Below are 23,768 nucleotides of genomic sequence, written 5' to 3'. Positions count from 1 at the left end.
CCGTTCAGGGGCACCTTCTAGATATGTGACCTTAGGCAGTTTATTGTACATTTCTCACCTGTAAATTTAAGTTGATTTTACAAAATGTGCACCTCACAGAGTTCTATGAGTATTAAATAAGTTACTCTATATAAAACACTTAAGACTATGGCTACCCCTGGCTGGTTTGGCTCAGTGGATTGAGCGTCGGCCTGCGAGCTAAGTGTCGCTGGTTCGATCTTCCAGTCAGGGCACATCAGAGAAGGAAAACTCTGACTCCAAAAAACCTCCGCTGCCTTGCGGCATACCTCTTCAGGGGAAAGGCTAAGGGAGTAAACCCCGACAGAAAATCCGGAGCCGGAGTCCCTAAGGCGGTTTGACGTTGTAGTCAACACCGGCAACTCCTGCGGCGCACCTGAACCCAAGCTGTATTGACTCCGTCTTTCCCTTGGACCCTTCAGCTGCGAAGAGAGGGGGGGTCTGCTGCATGGGCAACAGCAGACCCTCCATATCACCCTGCCCAGGCTCTGTAGCTTCAGCTTCACTGGAGAGGACACTCCAGCGTCATCGCAAGATGTCGATTCAACACGGGAGGAGACAGATACCGTGTCACTCCCGAGTTGGACTGCACAACCATTCTCGGCGGTGCAGATAGACTCTTAAGAAGCTACACCATTGTCTCTCGAGACGGACGGCTGCCGACGAAGACTATGGTTAGCACATAGTGAATGCTATATGAGTGATATCTCTTATTGCTCTTTTATGGCATTATTAAACTAGGGCTCTAATTTTTTACCATCTAAACTCCTTCTACCATTTTCCTGTCACTGAGGCTTCTTGTCACTTTTACTGTATCATTGTCCTTGTACTGTGTTTTTTCTAAGTGAGAACCATTTATTTGTTCTTAAAAGGAGGGGGAGAGAAAGGGGGAGAGAGAGAGAAGAAGGGGAAGAGAGAGAGGGATATGTTTTAAGAAAAAAATAGACCTTATTTGTGGAAGGGACATGTTTTGCATGTGTACCTTGTACCTAGCTTCTGTAGGCACTTAGTTTCTTTTTCTAGATTCCATAGGCACTTTATTTTTCTCTCCTTGCTTTAGGAAGAAAGCTACAAGCATAGAAAAGCATGGAACATTGGATAAAGCACAAATCCCAGGGCTAGAAGACCTTGGTTCTGTTACTAGCTCAGCAATTATCTGTGCACATTTGAGCCTCTCTTTCTATCTTCTCTGGCTTCTACTTTCTCACCTTAAAAAAGGGCATTGTAATCCACATTTTGTCTGTTTCACTGCATTTTTGTAAGTACAAATCTGAAATCATATAAACCTTGGATTTAAAAAACATTCTATGTGGCATAGGTGGAAAATATTGACAGTTCTAATATGATAGACTACTGTCCAAGCCACCATGCACCATATTTTTATAACTCATGATTTCTGCGGTCAGGAGACTCAAGTCTGATACAATTGCTCTACAATTTTTCTTACTACTCCATGGAGAATTTACTGTTGGTTTTGTGTGAATACCTGTTCGCTAGCTATAGCTGCTCTTCATTTTCAGGGTCAATGCCAACTCAGTTCACACAGGTATCAAGAAACAGTGTGAAGAGTCAGATTATTTTGATAGTATTTTCCAGGATTTGTGTCTTGGGAAAAGCATTTGTATCATCTTCAAGCTCCTTAAAACAAAAGGAGAGGGTGTGGTGCAAGAGAAACTGCTTCAGGGACAAGCAGGCTTTCCATGAGTAAACAGAAAAACTTAAGTGTATTAACAACTTTAGAACCTGGAGGTTATGGAGATGCTCTCTGGGTCAGCTCCCTCATTTTACAGTTGGGAAAACCGATGTCTTAAGACGAGAAGTGATTGCTTAGTGTCGAAGTTATCCAGTTGAAAAAGCAGGGGTAAAACTTATTTCTTGACTGTCAATCTGGTGCGTTGTCCAACAGTCAGAGCAGAACCAGTGTGCGTGGGATCACAGAGACCGGGGTTGAAATTCTAGGTTCTTTGCTCGTAGTTTCTGATGTCAGGCCATGGGATGGCTGGGAATGCAGAGATGAGATGCATGCGGTGCTTGGCACAGAGCACAGTCTCAGTAATTACTGGTTTTCTTTCCCTACTCCGTTTCTTTTTTAAATGTATATGCCTTTGCCCTCCCCGACCCCTTCCTGGTTCTGTCCTTCATGAGTTGCCTTTTTCTAGGCAATTCCTATCAATAAGCCTGAGTCAATCACGTCATTTTATTGAGAGACTTTCTTGCATTTGCTTCTGTCTCTGCAGCCCGACCCTGCTCACTAATTTAATGATGATGAGGCCAAATTCTGGTCTGTGTGTGCTACGAATTCTCTTACGCGGATGGAGGCTGGTGATATGTGAAGAATCATTATGCCACATCAAGTTTCATTTTAAAGCCCATAAATATACCTTTTTAAAACAAAACAAACTTCTTCACCATCCTGGGGAGGGACATAAATCTTGTATTTTTATTACCTCAAAAGACCACCAGAAGATGAGCTCTAATATTTCAAAGGTGACAAGCAATCTATACGAATGAATCGCAATTTGAGCCCCATTACACTTGAATTGATATATGCTGCAGTGGGGTTTATAGGAGTTTCTCTCTAATAAAATTAAATAAAAAAATAACAGACTTTTCTGTCTCTAGTTTCTAATGCTGTAGTGGGTGCTTGATAGTCTTAAGCAACCGCGGTAGAGACTATATCAAGCTGTGGGTTCCCGCTAGGAGCAGAATGCTGCTACCTGTTTGGGGGAGCTGGGCCACTGGACCTTGAAGTGTGAAAGCCTTAAGGACCGATTTAAAAGGGCCAGAGAAGCAGAGATGCACAGGAGAGTGAGGGTCACAGCCGAACAAATGTTATGAACAGCATTGCACACGAACATAGAATTTGGACATCTGCTTGTTTCCATACACTTTGTAGCAGCATCAGAAATACTTAAAAGTCATAGGATCAAAACATTATTGAGGGCCAGAACCGGCACAGTGAAAACAATGCCAACTTTAAGGACAGACTATGGTGATTCAGATCTAGGCTGTTATGTTTACTGATTTCAAGCCTTGGGCAAGTGACCAAATAATCTGTGAGCCTCAATTTGCTCATCATGACATGGGGGTACCTACCTCCTTCTTGTTCATCAAGAAGAAGAAATGGAGGGATGAGATACTACCTTTAGAGTACCTAGCATAGTGTCTGATATATAGAAACGACAGCTATTTTTTAAATATTAACCAGGTGCCAAGGGCCATTCCTAGTTTTACCCTATGAAGATATATACTATTAGTCTCTTATTCATCCTGGTATCACTCTGTACCTAATGATGTGGGTTTTTAAAAAATTGATTCATCCTTCCAGTAGATGTCATATAAATTGTAGTTCTTAGAAAAGCCTCCTCCACTGATTCAGACTTTTATCTTGAGCCTGGACTTGAGTGTGTTCAATTTCCACCTTGATGGTCAACCTAGGGCTTAGCCTCTTCTTGCCTCCTGCCCTGTGGGTGAATATCACACTGACAGAGACCATTGTCAGAGAGAGGGGTGGGGGAGGGAGAGAGGGAGAGAGATTGGCTGCAGGCAGGGAGACAGAGTGCCATCACCATCTGGGCAAAGGTCAGGTGGCTTCTCAGGGCTCTGGTTATAAAGTCCTCATTGCTTTAGGCCAACTCAGTTTTTCTCTCTCTGAGCATCTGTTTATTCTTTCATTAGGGACTCCCTTTCTGATTTTTTTTTTTTTTTTTTGTAATTATTCATTACTTTTCAGAATCTTTTGTCTGTAAACCAAAAACAACATTTGTCCTGGGTTCTTTTTTAAAATCTCGGTTGTTTGCTTTTTCTCAAGATTGTTTTCTCAGGATATCCCAGATCTCTGAAGGTGTTAATCCTGTTTTGATTCTCTCTGTAATCAGTTTTGCTTTTGAAGCACTCTTGAGTCCTGTTGAAACTGTCTGCAGGCTTGCGCCTTTCCCTGAGGATGGAGAGCAATTTTTCTTTCAGCAAATGTTATCACTCCGTCCCCCAGCCCCATCCGGAGCTGGGGAAGTTGTCGATTTCTTCCTTTCTTCCACCATCGTGTCTCCAGGGGCCCAGCTGGGTGGCTCCAAACACTTTCTTTCTCTCCTCCTCCTCATTTATACCAGGGAGCAGTTTTTGTATCTGGTGGGTGCATGATGGGGGATAAGCAACAAAGATAACATTGTGACAGTTTAATTTTCTGGTACATTTGTCAACTTCCCTGCTTTATTTCGGCGCTGCCTTTTTCTGGACTGCCACCAGGAAGTTATCAGATATGTGAGAGCTGGACCTATCAGTGCTGTGAACTGAAGACAGACCTACTCAAAGATCCCTCAGCAGGGCAGCAGGGGTGTGGGGCCAGCGGTGGGGGGCGGCCATGGTGGCAGGGGTGTGGGGCAGGGTTACCTGTGGGGAGCAAGGGTTAGATAAACCTAGGTGAGAAGTCTTCACTGGGGTTTTAGAAAGAAACATCCCCTTGTCCAGTTTCTGAAAATATTTTATTCCAAGCCTTAGAGTCCTGTGAAACAAGGAAATGGCTTGGCTATTGGAATTAAAATAAGCTTGTGATAGTCAAGTGACTCCCTCAAATCTAGATGGGGCAGACAGCTCTCAGCAGCTACCCAGTGGCTGCCAGGCACTGAGCCAGGGTTCCCCTCTGGGAGGAGCTGACAGGGGTCCATGACTGGGAATCATTCATTGCAGTCAGCAGCTTGGTTGGCAGCTGAGGCCCATGGGCTGGCGACTGAATTGCCTCTAAGGCAAGTCCTAACTAGTACCTTGTCTTAAAGAATGGCTGGGCATCCCAGCAGAATGAGATGGATTTAGTGTGGCTGTATCGCTGTGCGTAAAATACCAACGTGATTTAGCCTTCAGCTTGCCCCCCTCCCATTCATTCTTTAACTATAGTGATTTTTAAAGACAGAAATTGGATTAACGTCCAGACTCCTTCACACGGCCTACCGGGCCCAGCAGGATCTGGCTCGAACTTGTCTTTCATTTATTTTTAAACAGGCAAAACTCCTTCCCTCTAATGAATTCTTCTCAAACTTCCTTTTCTGTCCAGTATGTTATTCCTCTCCCCTGTACTTGTTTCATTTCCATAGAGAATCCTTCTCTGACCATCTGAGGAGGGTTGGTCACGTCCCCCTGTTGAAAGGTCTCACACTCGTGACAGAACTTTGCAAGTTTTGCTCACTGGCTTACCAGGTGGTGAGGTCCACAGTGGCATTCTGTGCATCCCTCTTGCTCAGGACTTAGTAGAGGGCTAGGTAGTGTTCACGCTCAGTCGTGTAGCCAGGCTTCACTTTGAAAAGGAGGGGCTGGTACTGCTGTATTATGTACCCGGGAAGAAAACTGGTGTTTGATGACTAACACTAATGCCAACGATCCCCGTCAATACCGGGCTTCTCTTGGTGCTCCCCAACTCTCACAATGATGTCTTCTTTCAATCTCCTGTAGCCATTCAAAAAATCTTATAGTCGGCAATAACTAAATCACCTCCAAAATCTTGATGTCAAGCGCATTATTCTGTGACTTCATTTCCTAGTTTTCCAGCTCATGCGCTCTAGTACCCTCACTGTCATAATTCCCTGCCTCCATCAGGATTCCTGATGAAATCTGGGCTCCCCAGCAAGTACCCTCTGAGGTGGAGAGTGATATACAAAGATGTTTATCAATGACTGCTATAGGGATGGAGAGGAGACAGGATGGGTAAAGGGTGAGTTAGCTCTCTCCCTCTGAGTACAGTACTCTGAACCTGGGATAGTCCTTTAGAATTATCCTGCGTTGAGCTAAAGAGAGCCCATCTTTATTGTAGGTTGCCCTCAGGATGGGAGGGTGACTGGGGATGAGCTATCTCTCTGGTCAATGTAAGAAACATTCAAACCTGTTAGAGGATTTTTTGTGAGTTTATTTGAGCCAAACTGATGACAGTTGCTGGGAAGGGAAACCTCAATGGCTTGAGAAAATGCTCCAGAAAATGGCAATTCTGCACCCTGCTTTATGTTATACATTACAATCAAAAGAGAGGGCATAGGGGTGGGGGTTACCTGACATCCATTGGTGACAGATTAGGGAGAGGGGAGAAAGCAAAGTGGGGAAACCTTTGGGACTGGATAAAAAGTCAAATGATAGACACGTAGTTCTTTTACGTAGGTGGGTATAGCGCAGTTAACAGTAAACAATTCACATGATAATAACAACAACGAGGGAATTTGTGGTCTCCGCTTTGATGCTTGTGTGGTATCTGTGCTTTGAGGGGTCTGGGAAAAGGAAATTACTTTGGAATTCCAAACGTATGTTATCATAGATGCAAAGAGACAATAAACAGACTTAATTAAAGATTGACTTGTGTCAGCGAAGATCCTAACCTGGGACCTGATTACCTGCCACAAACTGCTTTTAGTTAGGAAGGTTTAATTTCAGACCATCCTATGTGGTCACTTTAGGTCTCTGAGTTTGTAAGGCTGCCATGCAGGCCTCCCCAGAGTTTGTCAGGTTAGTATGTGGCCCCTTTTTCCATCCACACACTTCAAGCAAGGACAGTTTTTCTAGAAGGCCGACAACTGAAGGTCATTAGCAGGCAGAACTCCCATTCACTAGGAGACTAGGTTCTTCAGTTCTGAAGAGATACCTAGGCAGCGCAGCGGCCAGCATGATGCCAAAGCCTTAGATAAGCGCCAAGCCGACCTTTGTGTGCTTGCATCCAACTGTAATGACCCCGTGTATGTCAGGCTGGTGGAGGCCCTTTGTGCTGAACTCCAGATGAACCTAATTAAGGCTGATGACAGTAAGAAACCAGGGGAATGGGTAGGGTTCTGTAAGATCGACAGAGAAGGAAAACCCCATAAAGTGGTTGTTTGCAGTTGTGTGGTGGTTAAGGACTATGGCAGATTTTCAGGCAAACGATGTCATCCAGGAGTACTTCAAATGCAAGAGATGAACAAATAAACTTGGCTTTTGTTTCTTAAAAAAAATTTTTTTTCAGTTGTCCACCTCCTCCTTCATGTTCTCACCTCTCTGCTTAATTGTGAACTTTCTTGGCATGTCCTTATCATCACCTCTTTTCTTACACACCCAGTACCCTTGTATCACTTTTTACCCACCAACTTTGCCTAAAAACTCATCTCTGGTTATAATTTTTCAGTTACTCTGCACTTGCCCCCAATATCTGAATGAGACTGGAGAAAAACACGTGGCCATGCTGACTGCTCTCATTTAACATTTACACCCACAAATCACAAGGGGCTCCTACACTGCACAGCCTGGTAAATTTTCCTTTCCTCTTCGCAGATTATGTTTTTATACCTTCTGCCTTCTCCTTAAACATCCAGTACCTCCTCCCTCTCCTACTTCTTTGATGTTACCCTCTCTTCTCATTTCATTGAGAAAATAAAAATAAGCAAATGGGAACTACTTTATGTCCCACCACCAAATATATCAACGTGTCTCCACCTCTTCCCTTATTTCTTGACTTCTTTTCTTGTTGTAAAGATGACTTGTTCCATTTGTGCACTGGAGATCAACTTCCCTTGGCATTATGTAGGACTTTGCTCCTCCAGAGATCTGCTCTCTCTTCTACGTCACCATTTTTCTTCACTTGTACTGAATCATTTCTAACAGCACACAGACATGTTGTGAAACTTTCCGTCTTTCAATAAGACTCTCTCATCACCTAGTCTTCCTACAGTGACTACCTATTTTTATGAGAAAATATCTCAAAAGGTTTGCCTTGTTTTTCTGTCTCTACCCCGTCATGTTCTGTTCTTTCTCTAATTGATTCCAGTCAAGCTTTGCCCTATTCCTTTCCCAAAACTATTCTTATTAGGTCAAGGACAACAGTGAACTTCTTGCCAAATCCAGTGGTTAGCTCTGTCTTTAACTTGGACAACTTCACAGCAGCAGGTAACAAAAGTGATCATTACTCCTTCCCTGAAGCACTTTTCGTCTTGACTTTCACATCCACTTTTCTGTGAAGCAAAGTGTTTAAGGAGAGCCAGGAGCCAACTTGTTGGAGAATTCTAATTCCCTGAGTGCCAGAAAGAGCTGAACTCCATCTTATGCTCATGTGCAGTTACTGCCCCATCTCAAAGTTCTAGGAGAGTTGCCTCCACACCCTTATATAGTGTTTATATTCCTGTTGCCCATTTGTTTTTATTATGCCTTGTCTTGGATCATTTTTGGAAGTACGTGGTATTGTGCCAATAGAATACTTTGTTGATTGCATGAATTATTTCACTAATTTCTGCTGTATTATGTCTATATCATAGTTAGTTATGGAAGTCTTGCTGAGTCTCCAAGAACTCAATTACCCCACAATAATTTTTATTTCTAGGCTGACATATCTTTAGCACTGAAAAGAATATCTACTTTTACTCTTAAAATAAATGAATAAATGAGGTTTCTAGTGACTCAAGATAGCTGTTTCTATTTTCAGTTTCTATACATGAAGGAAGGGTATCAGTATTTCAATGATACTATTAATAGAAACAGTATAATTGACTAATTACCATTTTATAGATGCTTTCATGAAGTAAATTCTAGTTAAAAGATTGACTTCTGAGTTCAAATCTTGGTTATAGCATGTTCTCACAGGATAACTTAGTAATGAATATTTAACTTCCCTGAGCCTCAATTTTCTAGACTTTAAAATGTGGGTAGTGCTATATGTCATTCAGGGAATTGCATGTGGATTAAATTAGATAATGCATGTAAAGATATAAAGCAGTAGGTTCCTAGCTGACCCTATGACAAGCTGATGAGGATTTGGGGACTCGGAGTGGTTACACGCAAGTCACAGGCAAGTAAGTAGCAGAACCAGAGCTTGAGTTCACATTTTTTATCTTAGATTCCCATGCCAGGTTTCTATCCTTCCCTCTCCTTAGCCATTACACATAAGTGGTCCAAGTAAAATGAACATAAAGTCACTTTAATTTTATCATGAACTTTTATGAGAAAGGAGGTGATGCTCTGACCTCCATTCTAAAGAGAAAAAGATCTTTTTGTTGAATCAGCCCATTATTCTATCACATGGAATGAAATCTCCAGGTCAAGCGATGAAAGGAATTCATTTGCATTAGGCGACAGCTGCTCTATGCATTCACAGTACAACATGGACGAAACTGGCTGCACCATCGTTTTGTAGCAGATGGATTAAAGTATGTCTTAGTAAGTCACACAAGCGGAGAGCGGATGGATTCCCTTGATCTTGCTGATAACAGCTATACCATGTACGATGGCTACCTAATAAATATTAATTAGTATCAACTCACTGGACACAGAACAATTTGATTTTGGACATTAAATCAAGCTCCCTCCACGATGAAGGATTAATAATAATAAATTTATTCTTTATGATTCCCGGGCTTTTAAGTGTTGTCGCACCAAGCATCTTTCTTGAAATACTGTTTGCTCAGGATTGTATCTAATGCACCAGTTCATCTTGCACTTAAGCTTTTGGGTTTAATGCATCTTGTTTTTTCTCACGGTTTCAATGGGCGTTTGCATTTTCTGATTTCATTGGAAGATGATTACACTCCAGTTGAATCATTCGACTAACTGTGATATTGCTCTTTATTTTTTCTCTTTCAGATATTGATGAGTGTGCAGCTAAGATGCATTACTGCCATGCCAATACTGTGTGTGTCAACCTGCCTGGCTTATATCGCTGTGACTGTGTCCCAGGATACATTCGTGTGGATGACTTCTCTTGTACAGGTGAGCATTAAGAAGCTGAGTCAACCCTTTTCTGCGTCATGTCTGTGTTCCATTTAGCTTCAAGTGCACTAGGTACTATTTTTGCCCAAGTAGTCCTTCTCTTGCATTATTTTACCCTCCCCTTTTGAGAAAAAAGCAATAAAAAAATTTCATCTGCATAATTTAATTCCACTCTCTGTATTTCTGCCGTGTGTGTGATAATACATGCATGGTGTATGGTTTGAAATTGAAGTTCTGGTTGCCTATAGTAACATTGGGAGATTTAGAGCCAACAGTTCTAAATTGTATCAAACTATCTCCTTCCATCATGATGAAATGTTTTTGTCTGTAAGAAAATGTACTTTGTACTCCTATTGGGAAAGACAAGGATTAAATATAAAGGGGAAGCAGGAGTACCTGATGGGCAGGGACTGGGCATATAGGAGCTATGGAGACTTTTGATTGATATGCTAATAGTCCACTTCCTCCCTCTTCTCCCTATATCACTGGGCTATTAGTACTAAGTTGGGACTCCAGGGACTGTGGTTGGTGCCCTTGTGTGAGTAATACTGGCTTTGTGGGGCATTTGGTTTAGGTACGATTATACTTCCAGTCATGTATGTGGACTCACGAACAGTTAATTGGTTAAGAGTGGTAGAAGATTCTGAGTATCCCTTCTCTTGGTCAAACTCATTTAATGAGCAATCTGAAACCTATAAGATTTTAGCCATGTTGTACCTTTTCCTGACTCCTGCATTTTTCTCTTTATCCTGATAACAGTGGCATATAAAAGCTGAATTCTTCACCCAGAATAGAATGCCACTCTTTTGTTAATGTATTTTACTCTGAGTAAGAGTAAAGGAGTAGAGTTGCAAAAGTTAGGGAAGCAATGTTTGTATGTCCAGATACCTTTGCCATGGATTGTTGTCTATTTCTAAGTTACTATTCTGTAGCTAAGGGGCTGTTGATCTCAGATTGATGGCGGTTTCTGAGAGCTACAAAGGCCAGATCTCATTTATCTATCTTTTACATAATATAACTAAAGTTCCTAGAGAATAAAAAAGAGACCCTACAATCAGAGCATGCTGAGATCTCAATATTTTAAGCAGACAAAAATCTTTCGGACCTCTAAACAAACACAATCTAAAAATCTATGATATTATAGATGACTATTTCTCCGTTCCTAATAGCAAATCAATGTCTTGACTTATTTTAACCCTAAGACTGGAAGCAACCAGTGAATAGCCTCCCAACGCAGCAGCACAGTATCATGCAACTCAATAAGCCTCAATTAAAGCCCCGCTGTGTGGAAGGACCTGTTGAAATTATACTAGAATTCCACCTCTGCTTTTCTTTTTTCACTGAGGAAGGCAGGCAGGCACTGGTGCTTGTTGAACAGCTAATGAATAAGGACAGGAGCTCTGTCCAGTGGTATATATATAGGACCAGATGGAACATGAATTATTTTAAGAGCTACATGCAGAATTACTTTTAGAAAGGAAGCTGCATTGTCTGGAGTCAAAGGCAGGGGTGTGGATATCAGTGGGTACCCCAGCGCTCCTCTCCCCACCTCCAAAAAAGACCACACAGTTCTGAAGGAAAATATCAGTGCACACATAGGCACCTACATGCTGACTGGTTTTATTTATGGGTGTGTATTTTGTCTGGGATGAAACAGAAAGGTTAGAACACAGGAGAGAAAAACAAGAGGGGGGAGGGAACAACCAGTCAGAGCGGAAGTCTGGGTGCCGTGGAGGACAGACAGCCAGTGACGACCATCCAGCAGAAGGAAAACTGAAAGGCCCTTTAAGGGTAGAAATATTTAATGTGAGGTCTCCTTATTGTTTTGCTATACAGTACACACTGCAAGTCTTCCTTGTGGCCCTCCAACCTCCAGCAACGTCACCCTCCCTGAGCACTAGATAAGACTCCCCCCCCGCAGTGGAATGCCAGTTAACATGGTAGACAACAGATAAGGTACACGTGTATATAGGATGCTGAGACCTCAGAGGCAGAGGTAACCATGCCTATCTCTTTCTCTCCCCCTCCCCCAATTTATACTTATACACACAGGCATCAATTTCACCACAGCCTCCTCCCAGGAATTTCAGAAATCTTGATGATGGCTTTGAACTTCATAGGTCATAGAATTGGGAATAAGATCTTTTTCTTTAAAGACATCTTCCTTTGGTCCCAGATTGCTTCCTACTTACTGCCCCATTCTTCTGCTTCTATTTGCAGCATAACTTCCTCATTAGTGTGGGGTTATTGCCCTCCTTGACACTTACTCCTCTCATCCCCCCTGCAACCCTCTCCTCTAAGGCTTTCACGCTTACCATTCCACAGAAACTACACCTATCAAGGTCACCACGAACTCCACAGTGCTAAGTCTAATTCTTTTCCCTTCTGTGATCTCTCAGCAGCACTTAACAGAGCTGATCATGCCTTCCTCTTTTAAACACATCATATTCTTGACTGTTGAGACATCATCTCTCCTGATTTCCCTTCTATCTCACTGGCCACTCCTGCCCAGTCTCCCTGCCCAGTTCAGGTTAGAATGCCATAAAGCTCTGCCATGTCCCCATTCTCTTGTTCACCTGCGTAGTCTTTTTAGATGCCTTTGTTCCATCCTAGGACATTTAACAGCACTTTTGTCAATTATACTTATATTTCTATCCAATTCTAATCTTTCTGCTGAGTTTCTGAATCAGATAGTCCACTTTGACATCTACGCATATATGTTTCATAGGCATTTTATGTTCAACATGTGTAAGACAAAGCTCTTGATCTTTTCCCATCCTGCAAACCTTCTCCTCTTCCAGTTTTCTCCATCTCTGCAAATAAAAACACCATCTGCCCAGGTTTTTGAGCCGAAAGTCTAGGTGTCATACTTGACTCCTTTTCTTCTTTTGTCCCTATACTTTCAGGCCATTCACCAGTCTTGCTGACTCTACTCTCCACCCCCTTTCCCGAGTCTGTCCACTTCTGTCCTTCCTGTACCACCAAACTGCTAGGCTGCTGCTGCAGTGGTCACCACTCTGCACTTCCGGCCCCAGCTTTCTGCCACTAGAACTCTCCTCACATAGCAGCTGCAACAAACATTTTAAAGCAGAAATTATACAAATCCACTTAAAACTCTCCTGTAGTGTCCCATTACACAGAAAGTCAAATTCATACTTTTTATTTTAATATAAAAATCCGTAGGGCTTTTCTCCTTTCTGCCTCTCTGGCTTGATCTCGTACATTTCCATCCCTGTCATTATGGGGTGGCTACCCAGACATTCCACTTTTGTTTTCCATTCAACAAACTAGTGCTTCCCTAGGACCTTTGAATGACTTGTTGCTCCTCCTTCTTCCTCTTGATAGTTGCCTAACTGGCTCTTTCTTGTCATTCAGATATCAGCATAAACATGATCAATGCAGAGAGACTTTTTGTGATGAATATAATTAACCAGCCATTTTTCTGTCTCATCACCTGACTTCAATTCTCTGGATATTACTTATCACTGTCTTAAGTTTTATTATTTATATGCGATTTCTTAAAAAATTGTTTCTTTCTTTGATGATATAAGCTCTGAGAGTATAGACCTATTTTCTTTTATTCACTACTCTATCTTGGCTACTTAGGACATAACCTGGCAGAAAGCAGTGATCAATAAATATTTATTAAGTGAAGGAATGAACAAATCCACTTGACCTTGGGTTTATTATTTATTTCTCTAAATTTCATTTATAAAATACTGTTTATGTATGTTATACCTTTAGGTTATTGTGAACATAAAATTATATATGTGAAATATTTACCATGGTACTTAGATCACTCAGGAGAGGATGTTCTGCAGTAACAAATAACCCTAAATATGAATGACTTAAAATAACAAGATTTTGTTTCTTGCTCATGCATTATGCCTATCATTGGTCAGTAGGAGGGATATTGAAGTGCATCATAATTACTTTGGCATACAAGATGATGAGATAATCACTATTGTGAACATTGCTGCCACCAAGACAGGGAAAAGAGAGCCTGGGTGATCTTGTGTCAGCCATTAAATGTTCTCACCAGGGAATGATACACTCGTTTATCCATTCTACCCATAACTCATTGACTAGACTAGTCACGGGTACCACAGCAGCTACAAGGGACAGGGAAATGCAGTCCTGCCTTGTGCCTAGAAGGATAAGAAACCAGAAACATTTGGTGAACTGAGTTAATTACGGACACTTAATCCATTCTCAACAAATTTTGTTCCTTTTGACATGAGGAGTTGTTGATTAAAATAACCTTTCTTTTTTAACATCAGTTCACAATGTGATGGGGAAATTAATCTCAAAAAATAACTATGATATTAAGCACATTGTATTAAGCTCTATGATGGGAGTATAAGCAAAATGGAATAAGAAAAAGATGCTTAATTGCCGATGGAGTATTTGGAATGTGTTTTACAAGCCAAGCAGAGCTACTGGAGTTGACCAGGGCATGGTAGCATGCATTGCCTAGGTGATATTAGGGTTTTCCAGTGGAAAATATGGATGGGAATGAGGAGACCTAAGAGACGAGTGTTCTCCCTGGCTGTAATTTCTCCTCTAGACCAGATTCAACGATCTGCATTGGACACTCTCATGGTAAGCTAGAACTCTGCCCTGAAAATAACCCTGTTTGGCCAAATGTGCTCTTCATGCTCTACGACAGAGTAGCTCCCCGCCTCCAATCTCTGTCATTTCTTTATTGGCAAAGAACACTTCTTCCCCTAAGTGGTTATTTGCCAATGTAATAAATGAGGTGTATAATAGATGTCTACCACTGTGTCTTTTCAATGTTTCATTTCCAGAAGACAATTTGCTGGGAGAAATTGACAGGCCTGAAGGCACCCTTTATTTGCCCTGAGTTCCTGACACAGCATTTCTTATTAACCATGTTTCTTTTTTCCAAATATTGCAACATCTGCTGCCACTGTTTGGTTGATTTTCCAAGTATATCAAGGTCATTCCCCCTCTTTTTTAGTATGCCACTTAGCCTAACTTTTTCGAAGTCAATAGTCATACTGGAAAGTTCTGTTTGGTCCAAAATTAGTGAGCCTAGAGTTACATCAGCTTTGGTGATACATTGATTTATTGAATAATTAATCTATGCATTTATTCACTAATTTATTCATTCATCATTTTATTTTTATGTCCAATATGCAATTACGAGTGATATGGCCACCGAGATTCGTCGCAAATTACTACTGTGCTCAGGGAGTTCAGTGTTCATGACACAATTTCTTCAATTGAGAAAACTCAAATGTTTGGTCACCATCAAGAGTGTTCTAGTGTTGACCAAATTAATCTCTCTTCAAATGCTTAGTAGGTTTTAGATAAGTATTAGGTGTTTAATCCCTGGTCGTTGTGGCTCCTTGACAAGTTCCGAAGAAGAAATTCCAAAAGAGCCTTTTCCAGATCTATGTGCTAACAGTGGTCCTTTCAGAAAATACCACACCTGAGACAGTAAATGTGGAGCATGATCCTGGAGGGGAAAGGCAATGTATCAAACAGAAAAGAAGCCTTAGATTTTTCCTAGTTAAAATGTTAAAAATAAAGCCCTGGCTGGTGTGGCTCAGTGGATTGAGTGGCGGCCTGTGAACCAAAAGGTTACCAGTTTGATTCCCTGTCAGGGCACATGCCTGGACCCTGGTTGGGGACCTGTGAGAGGCAAGCTATAGATGTTTCTCTTGCACATCAGTGTTTTTCTTCCTCTCTTTCTTTCTCCCTTTTACTCTCTCTAAAAATAACTAAGTTAAAAAAGTAAAAAAAAAAAAGCACTTCATGGGATAATAGAGTTCTGAGACCTCAATATTTATGACAATTATCTAGAACTTAAAAATGTGTTCTAATGTAATTATTTTATACCTGGGACCTGGGGATTCCCTATCATGATAATTTATTATATATGAGGCTCTGTACTTTTTTGTAGAAACGTTTCCCTTGGCCTTTGAAAGGGTGAAATCCAAAACAGTGTCCTTTGGGCGAGTTTTTAGCTTTGGAATTTGTGTGTGAATCTAAATCACATTCTCTTTTATAAGAGATCCCTGAGTTGCTTTTGTTCTCATGAATTTTAAAACTAAGGAGTGCTTGAAATTGAGATGGGGGGGATCTTTTCTGTATACCTTTTTATTTTTGGAATGGTCAAGCTACTTGATTTAGTGGTCTTCGACTTTCTTTTATCTCCATATAAACTGCTGTGCTTAGGCTGTTTGATAAGATGTTATCATTAGATACTCAGGCAGCTTTAAAGGAGAATGCTTGTGATTTACGTCGAAAGCATGCAGTGGTAAGACAGGTACTTGACAGTAATGGCTAAGCATTCATTTTTATGCCAAAAACTTCCCATGAAGGTAAGAAATAAAGGGAACAAGTGAGATAACAAATGTGCCATGTGATTTTTATTACCCTGCTGAAAGGATTTTTATTTTCTCGATATTGACATGGGTGAAAGCTTGAAGTAAGTATATGTTTGAAATACCCCAAGAAGGCTTAGTTAAAGAGTTAGATATAATCGTCTATTATTTTAATGGTTTAAATTAAGTAGTTGTAGTGAAAAGAGGTTAGGCAACAGTGTAAAGACTTAGGAGTAAAAATTAGCTGTTAAAAATTTTAGATGAGTTCTCTGGAAAATGCTTTCTTGCTAAGGTTGATGAAATACAGATTTCTTTCAAATATGAGAGACCTGATGCTTTCTCATTGGGCAGAGACATTTAAATGGAGCTAAAATAGAACATTTGCTACCTCGATAGAGCATGCTGGTAAATTAACCACTGATTATCCTTATCTTTCAGGCACATAGCATGTAGACTAGTTTTACTTTAGTGAAAAAGGCTGTATCAAATGCTTTAGGATGCAAAAATACTTTTTATTATAGATACCAGACAACACATATTGATATGTTGAATAAGAAAAGTGAAATTACGACATGTACCACTGGATATTTCAAAACCCAACTCTGTGCTCTGATGGTTGTTAGGAGACATTTGCCTTTTGTTTTGATTTCTTTGGCTGCTACATGCTTTTATTTGGGTTCTTATTTTAAATAGTTGAGTCTGTTACTCTCCTTCCCCTTCAGAGGAGGGATGTGACAGTATCCAAAGCAGGATTCCAAAATCCTAATTCTTCAGGACAGAGCTTTTCAACCATTAACTTAGGTTACAGTCACCTAGGACACAGATAAATAACACCAGCCAAAAAAGTGCATACCTGAGATCTACCCATTGAGTTTTAATTTTCACTTGGTCTAGTGCTGTGACGTGGCTTTGGTGTTTTTTATAAAATGTCCTGGTGATTCTCATGTGCAGTCATGGTTGAGAGCCCCTGCTTTTGTAGAACAGAGAGGGTTGGACAATGGAGAGAATATCAGAGGGCAATTGGAATGAAGAATCACCCTCTATATTGTAGACTAGAAAAGGTGCCCTGGTACTGGTGGTGGGGTACATGGGTCAGGAGGGACTGAGAGCAGAGCCTTGGATGGCTCCTGGTGGAAGGAAGGGTCCTGCCTCCAAGTCCACACTCTGGGGTGTGTCAGACTCTGGAGAGAGAAGCCTGAGAGATGCCTTGCTGGTGAGGCCTCATGGGGAGATCCTGAAACATCAACTGGGACGTGACTGCTGTGAAGCCTCAAAGAGCCCTAAAGGTAAGTGGGGCATCTCCATGGCAACCTGTGTGTTTTATGTGTCAGGGACCAGACGGCTCTCTCTGCCAACGTCTCAGTCATTTGGAATCCTCTAGAGCAGCGGTTCTCAACCTGTGGGTTGCGACCCCTTTGGGGGTTGAACGGCCCTTTCACAGGGGTCGCCTAAGACCATCGGAAAACACATATATAATTACATATTGTTTTTGTGATTAATCACTATGCTTTAGTTATGGTTGGGGGTCACCACAAGATGAGGAACTGTATTAAAGGATCGTGGCATTAGGAAGGTTGAGAACCACTGCTCTAGAGCCATGACACATTCTGATGGAAGCATGGAATCCTCAAAACGACTGAGACAACGTTTCCACTAGCCCCAAAGAGTAGGTGTTCAGAACCATCCTTTAAGGTGAATTGAAAGAATGAAAGGAAGCTACCTTACATGCACATGTATGATGTGATTGGGCTTCTCTTCGCTTCAGATGTGAAAGAAAGAAATCAACAAAAGGAGAAAACAAGAGACCCACTAAAAAAGCATTGTGGGGTAAAAATTAATGGGATGTTTGGTTTTCCAGGGCAATTTCTCTTTTCTGTATGTAGTCCTAGAAAGCCAAAGACTGGATAGTTATTGAATTTAGTAATAGTAGTTAAAATAATGCTAAGCTGTATTAAAGCCAGCAAATATGTCTTAGGGAGGATATCAAAGGGAATTCCCTTGAGATTTCAGGATGAAAATAAGTCAAAAAGGTTGGTCCAGTGTCTGGATTCTTTGCTGGGTTTAAGTGGGAGTTCACTTTTATTCCAGCTTGTATTTTACTGTGAAAGATCTGAACCAAATTGGCTGCTGCTCAGCAACTGGGATAAATGATGGAGCTTGCCCCCAGGTTGTTTGTGTGCAAACCTATTAAGTAGCATTGCCCTTGACCCAAATTCATCATAAAAGGCTTGTTACTATTTCCGCCCACTCTGTTGTTAGAGTCATGCACTTAGAGTCACAATTAAGCTTTCACAAAAAGAAGGAATTTGGGTAGGATGCTTCAGCACTTGTAACATGGTTCCGCCTCTCTTGCAGCCCGGCTTCCATCCACATTCGCGTCAACACAGTGAGTGCACATTTCTCTTTAATAACCCAGGGAGCTATCTTATATCGTTTATTTCCATCTCAAAGACTTCGTAAATGCATAGGTATATCCATTACTATACCTTCCTGGGGTACAGCCAGGTATCTTTAGATTTTCTTTTCTCTAAGATAATTGAGAAAATACATTAATTACCATTGGAACAGAATGAATACTCCGAATTCTTGTGGTTAAAATCTAGTATAAATTCTCTGTTGCAAGCTTCGGCTATGCCATTCATTTACTTTATGAATTGGGAAACCACTGAAGTTCTGTGTGCCTTCGGCAGCAGCCTCCACACATTCTCATATGAAAGATGAAGTGAGACAATGTCGGCGCCTCAGTTCAGGTGATTTTATCTGAAAGAAGGAAACCCCCTGACTCAACAGGCTTAAATGATGAATTCACCTCCTCATGACACAAAGGGAGAGTGTTTCCAGAATTAGCTCATTCAGCTGCTTCCTGACACAATAGGACAGGCTGTTTCCACCTTTTTATTTTGTTATTTTCGGCACGATAGTTTGAAACAAATCTAGCTCCCTTCACTGGCTCAAAATGGCTGAAGCGACTCCAAGCATTACATTTCCCCAGGGTTGAAGAAAACAGTATTTCATTTCTAGAGTCCTTAGTTAAGGCCAAGGATGACTTTATCAGAAGTCCATCCCAGCATATTTGTTTTCATGTCACACTGACAAGAATTGTTTAATATACCTATTAATAAAACATACCTTAGAAAGGCAGGCAGTTTCCATGAATCAGCGTTTATCTCAGGTCCCATCTTTCTTTATGGTACTTTGCTAACTTACATCTAAACAAAATTTTGGTTCCAAGGTGTCAGAAACGCTCACAACAGAAACGCTGAGACACAGGACTTCAGCAGTAGATGAGGCTTTTTTCACTGGTCTGCAGAGCTGGGCGCACAACAAAGGTATGCCCACCCAAACAGAAAAACAGGCTGGTTTTATACTAACGTGAGTAGCCCCTCCAATTTCCCCTTCCTCCTCTGTTTCTCCGTGCTTGGATACTCCGGAGTTACAATCTATCATGATTAACTAAATTAACTGAGGTTAGTAATTTCCTAAATTTTTTGCTGAGCTGTCTAGCTACATTTTTCCATTTCCCGATGTTTGGTGCTTAATATCTTTCCCCTTTGATCTCAGAGGCATTTGCGCTCAGCTGCGGAAATATCACTTCCTAACTTGTACGTATGTATGCTAATACTGTTGACTTTGATTCGGAGACCCCCCCAATTCAAGATTTAATTACATTTTTCATTTGCTGCTAATTATTTCCTACTTTTGTTTGATAGTCACCAGTTTCTTTGTACCTACAAAGGTCAAGAGAAGATGCGCGCGCCTGTGTATGTCTGTAGATCCCTGCGCGTGCGTGTGTGTATGTGTGTAGATCCACAATTATATAAGTAATCAACAGTACCTATTATATTCACAGCTTTGAAAACATTATTTCAAGCTCAGAGTAATTAGAAGAAATGCAATTAGATACTAATTATGCTAAATTTATGTATTTGACTACCAATGTCTGATTATACAGATATATATTTACATATATGTCAGCCACCCACTGCTGGAGATGGTTCAGGAAATGAGCACCTTCATACATTGCTGATAGGAATGTAAATTGATAAAAAAATTTCTTGAGGATGTTTTGACAGTGTATAATAAGGCCTAGAAATGTTTATTTATAGAAACTTACTCCAAGGAAACAATTAGTTAGAATAACTTATGTGAGAAGATTTTTATAGTGGCCATTTATTCCATTTGTTATTTGTAACAAACGAAACTAGAAGCAGTCTAAATATGAATTAATGGAAGCTGGATTAAATAAATCACAGTATATCCATATGTTAGAATATGATGAATATTAAAATAATGTTTTGAAGTCTATTCAGTGTCAATGGAAAAATCTTACCATATAGTATGATGAGATTTGAATAGGTATGTATACTATTTTTCAATTCAAATAATAAAAAAATAAAAATCATGTATGTATATTCACACACATGTATACACAGACAAATAGAAACACATGGAGGGATATTCCCCCAAATAAATAATAGACAGAGAGTCTGTGCATAGATGTTTATACATGATATTTTTTTCTTTGCACCATATGTATTTTCCAAATTTTCTGTGAAATGAAATATAATGCAGTGCATCTGCATTATGTTTTATTATCAAAAATTGTTATTAAAATATTAGAGAACAGAAAATGCTAAAGGTGACTTTGAGTTTATTTCTCTAAAGTCTGATGTCATCCCACTACATAAATTCTTTTTTAATGTTTGTGACTTGGTAGTGCTAATGCTTTTTACCCTTAGTGACATATCAATAGATTATGGGTATGAACGGAAGTAAGAGGGGTGGCTTTGTTTCATCATGTTCCTGGAGAATTCTATGGACCAACATGACAATGGAGGGACACTTTTAATGATAGTGCTTTTTTTGCTATTTGGAGGATCCTGGAAGGTGATCCAATAGGCAGGTCCTATTGGAGGTCAACCAGAGAATTGCCAGGGCAGCCACAGTTATGGCCAAACTAAACCGGCGAGTGTGGAACAATTCTAGCCTCACTGAGAAAACCAGACTGCGCATCTACCAAGCCTGCGTACTCAGCACTCTCCTCTATGGCAGCGAGACGTGGACCACCTACGCAAGGCACGAAAGGAAACTCAACAGCTTCCACATGAGGTGCCTGCGACGCGTCCTGCATGTCGCCTGGCAGGATAAGGTTCCCAACACCGAGGTGCTGAAGCGAGCCAATATGAGCAGTTTGCACGCAGTTCTTAGCAAGAGACGCCTCAGGTGGCTTGGCCATGTCAAAAGAATGGATGCAGGCCGTATCCCCAAAGACCTCCTCTACGGCGAGCTAGCAGAAGGCAAGAGGATGACAGGGCGCCCAAAACTGCGGTTCAAAGACATCTGCAAAAAGGACATGACACAATGCTCCATCAATCTCAACACATGGGAAGTTCAAGCAGACGCCCGCCTAGCCTGGAGGCTCGCGGTCAGGCAAGGTACGTCACACGCAGAGGCTGCGCGCAACGAGGAGGCGGCCCAGAAAAGATCGAGGCGGAAGCAGCATCAACAGCAGCAACAACAGCCATCTGCCTTCACCTGTAACAAGTGCGGCAGGGATTGTCACTCCCGAGTCGGACTGCACAGCCATTCTCGGCGGTGCAGATAGACTCTCAAGAAGCTACGCCATCGTCTCTCGAGACGGACGGCTGCCGATGATGATGATGACGATGACCTGCCCTATCTTTCCTAGGCCCTTCTGGTAAGGTTTCCAGATTCAACGCAGTTGGTCCAGTTATTTTTGGACTGTGGCCAAGACAGAGAGAGACCCTGAGGGAGACAGAAAAGAACCAGGATTTGCATAGCAAAGTGACCAGGAGGTGAGAAGGAGGCGACAGGTTCCATACTCAGCACTTACTTTTGGACTCAATTGAAGAAGCTGAGATTCCAAATAAGGTTTCTTTGGAAAAGAGTACAGCTTCTTAAAAAAAACAAAAACAAAAACAAAAAAAAAATCTTTGCAAACGAATATAATAACTTATCTAATCCTTGATTCTGTAAGATATAGTTCCTGACCTCCAGGAAATAATAGCCTTTTGGGGGGGACATAAAATTTACACATAGGAAGAAATTTTTAGGGAGTGTAAGTGAGTGCTAAATTGTGAGGTGGGGCAGTAAATGCCGTGGGGAAGGACGCTGGTGCTGGAGAAAGAAGGACATTAATTAGTGTATGGTAGAGATTAAGTGTTTTCCACAGGAGGGTGTCTGAAGCAGTTTGATTTTGATGTTGAATGGGAGATCTGGTGTGAGAGAATTGAGAAACAACAGGGTGATGGGTGCTTTAGAAATCAGTCTTCTTGTTTGTTGATGTAAAGTGTCACCTAGAAGTGACCTGTCAGAAGGTTCTGAGTCAGACAAGCCTGGGTTTCTTCCCTGACTCTGGGCATTTATCAGTAGCATCGAGTTCTGGGAAATGGACACACCTTTCAGAATCTTGGAGGAGTGAATGGGAATTTATGAAGTGCTTGGAAGAGGGCTCCACACAGAGAGCATGCTCAATAAATGTTAGCCGTTATTGTGTTTCGTAGTTGAGGGATCTAACTTGAGAGGCAGGGAGGTTAAGGAATTGTCTAGAGCCACAGTCTAGAAAGTCGTGGAGTAGAGATAGGAATGCAGGCCTTCTAACTCCAGAGACTCAAATTCAACCTCAAAGCTCTTTTCAAGATACCTTTATTGTTTGTAAAAATTTTATTGAATTTATTGGGTTGACATTCATTAATAAACTTATAGAGGTTTCATGTGTACAGTTCTATAACACATCTATATATTGTATTATGTGTTTACCTCGCAAAGTCAAGACTCCTTTTGTCACCATTTACCTTCTTCTGCCTGCACCCATCCCCCTGTTCCTTCTGGTAATCACCATATTGTTGTCTGTGTCTATGAGTTTTTTGTTTGTTTTTGGCTTGATCTTTTCACTTATTTCACCCAGTCCCCCAATGCCTCTCCATTCTGACAGTTGTGAGTCTGTTCCCTGTATCTATGAGTCTGTTTCTATTTTGTTCATCAGTTTACTTTGTTCATTAGCTTCCACATATCAGTGAAATCATGTGGTATTTGTTTTTCTCTGACTGGATTATTTCAGTTAGCATAATGTTCTCCAGGTCCATCCCTGCTGTCACAAACGATAATATTTTTTTGTTACGGTTTAGTAGTATTCCATTGTATAAATGTGCCACACCTTTTTTTTAACATCAACTTCTGATGGGCTCTTGGGCTGCTTCCAAATCTTGGTTATTGTAAATAATGCTGAAATGAATATAAGGGTGCATATATTCTTTCAAATTACTATTTCAGTGTTCTTGGATATATTCCCAGAAGTGGAATTGCTGGATCATAAGGCAGTTCAGTTCCATTTTTAATTTTTTAAAGTGTACTTTATTGAGTATGTTGTTATATTAGTCCCAATTTTTTTTCCCGTTGTTCTCCTCCGCCCAGTACCCCCCTCCCTCCAGCAGTCCCACCTCCCTTAGTTCATGTCCATGGGTCGTGCATATAAGTTCTTTGGCTTCACCCTTTCCTATATTATTCTTAACTTCTTCGTGTCTATTTTGTACCAACCGGTTATGCTTCTTAATCCCTGCATCATTTCCCCGTTTCTCCCCCTTCCCCCTCCCAGCTGATAACTCTCCAAATGATCCCCATACCTATGATTCTGTTCCTATTCTAGTTTTCTTTGTTGGATTTTGTTTTTATTTTTTA

At 41.1% G+C, this 23,768-nt stretch overlaps 1 protein-coding gene across 2 annotated transcripts in view; it reads left to right on the top strand.

Annotated features, from left to right (window-relative positions):
- NELL1 (neural EGFL like 1) overlaps positions 1–23,768 on the top strand; it is a 755,205-nt gene that overhangs the window by 353,176 nt on the left and 378,261 nt on the right. For both annotated transcript variants that reach the window (XM_090263151.1, XM_090263150.1), the window contains one exon: positions 9,592–9,717. In XM_090263151.1, the coding sequence (XP_090119277.1) occupies positions 9,592–9,717 (126 nt within the window). The remainder of the gene's footprint in view (positions 1–9,591; positions 9,718–23,768) is intronic.

Source organism: Furipterus horrens, unplaced genomic scaffold (genome assembly GCF_987537825.1).
Source record: "Furipterus horrens unplaced genomic scaffold, mFurHor1.1.pri manual_scaffold_2, whole genome shotgun sequence".
Classification (NCBI taxonomy): domain Eukaryota; kingdom Metazoa; phylum Chordata; class Mammalia; order Chiroptera; family Furipteridae; genus Furipterus; species Furipterus horrens.
This window is presented reverse-complemented; position numbering and strand designations above follow the sequence as displayed.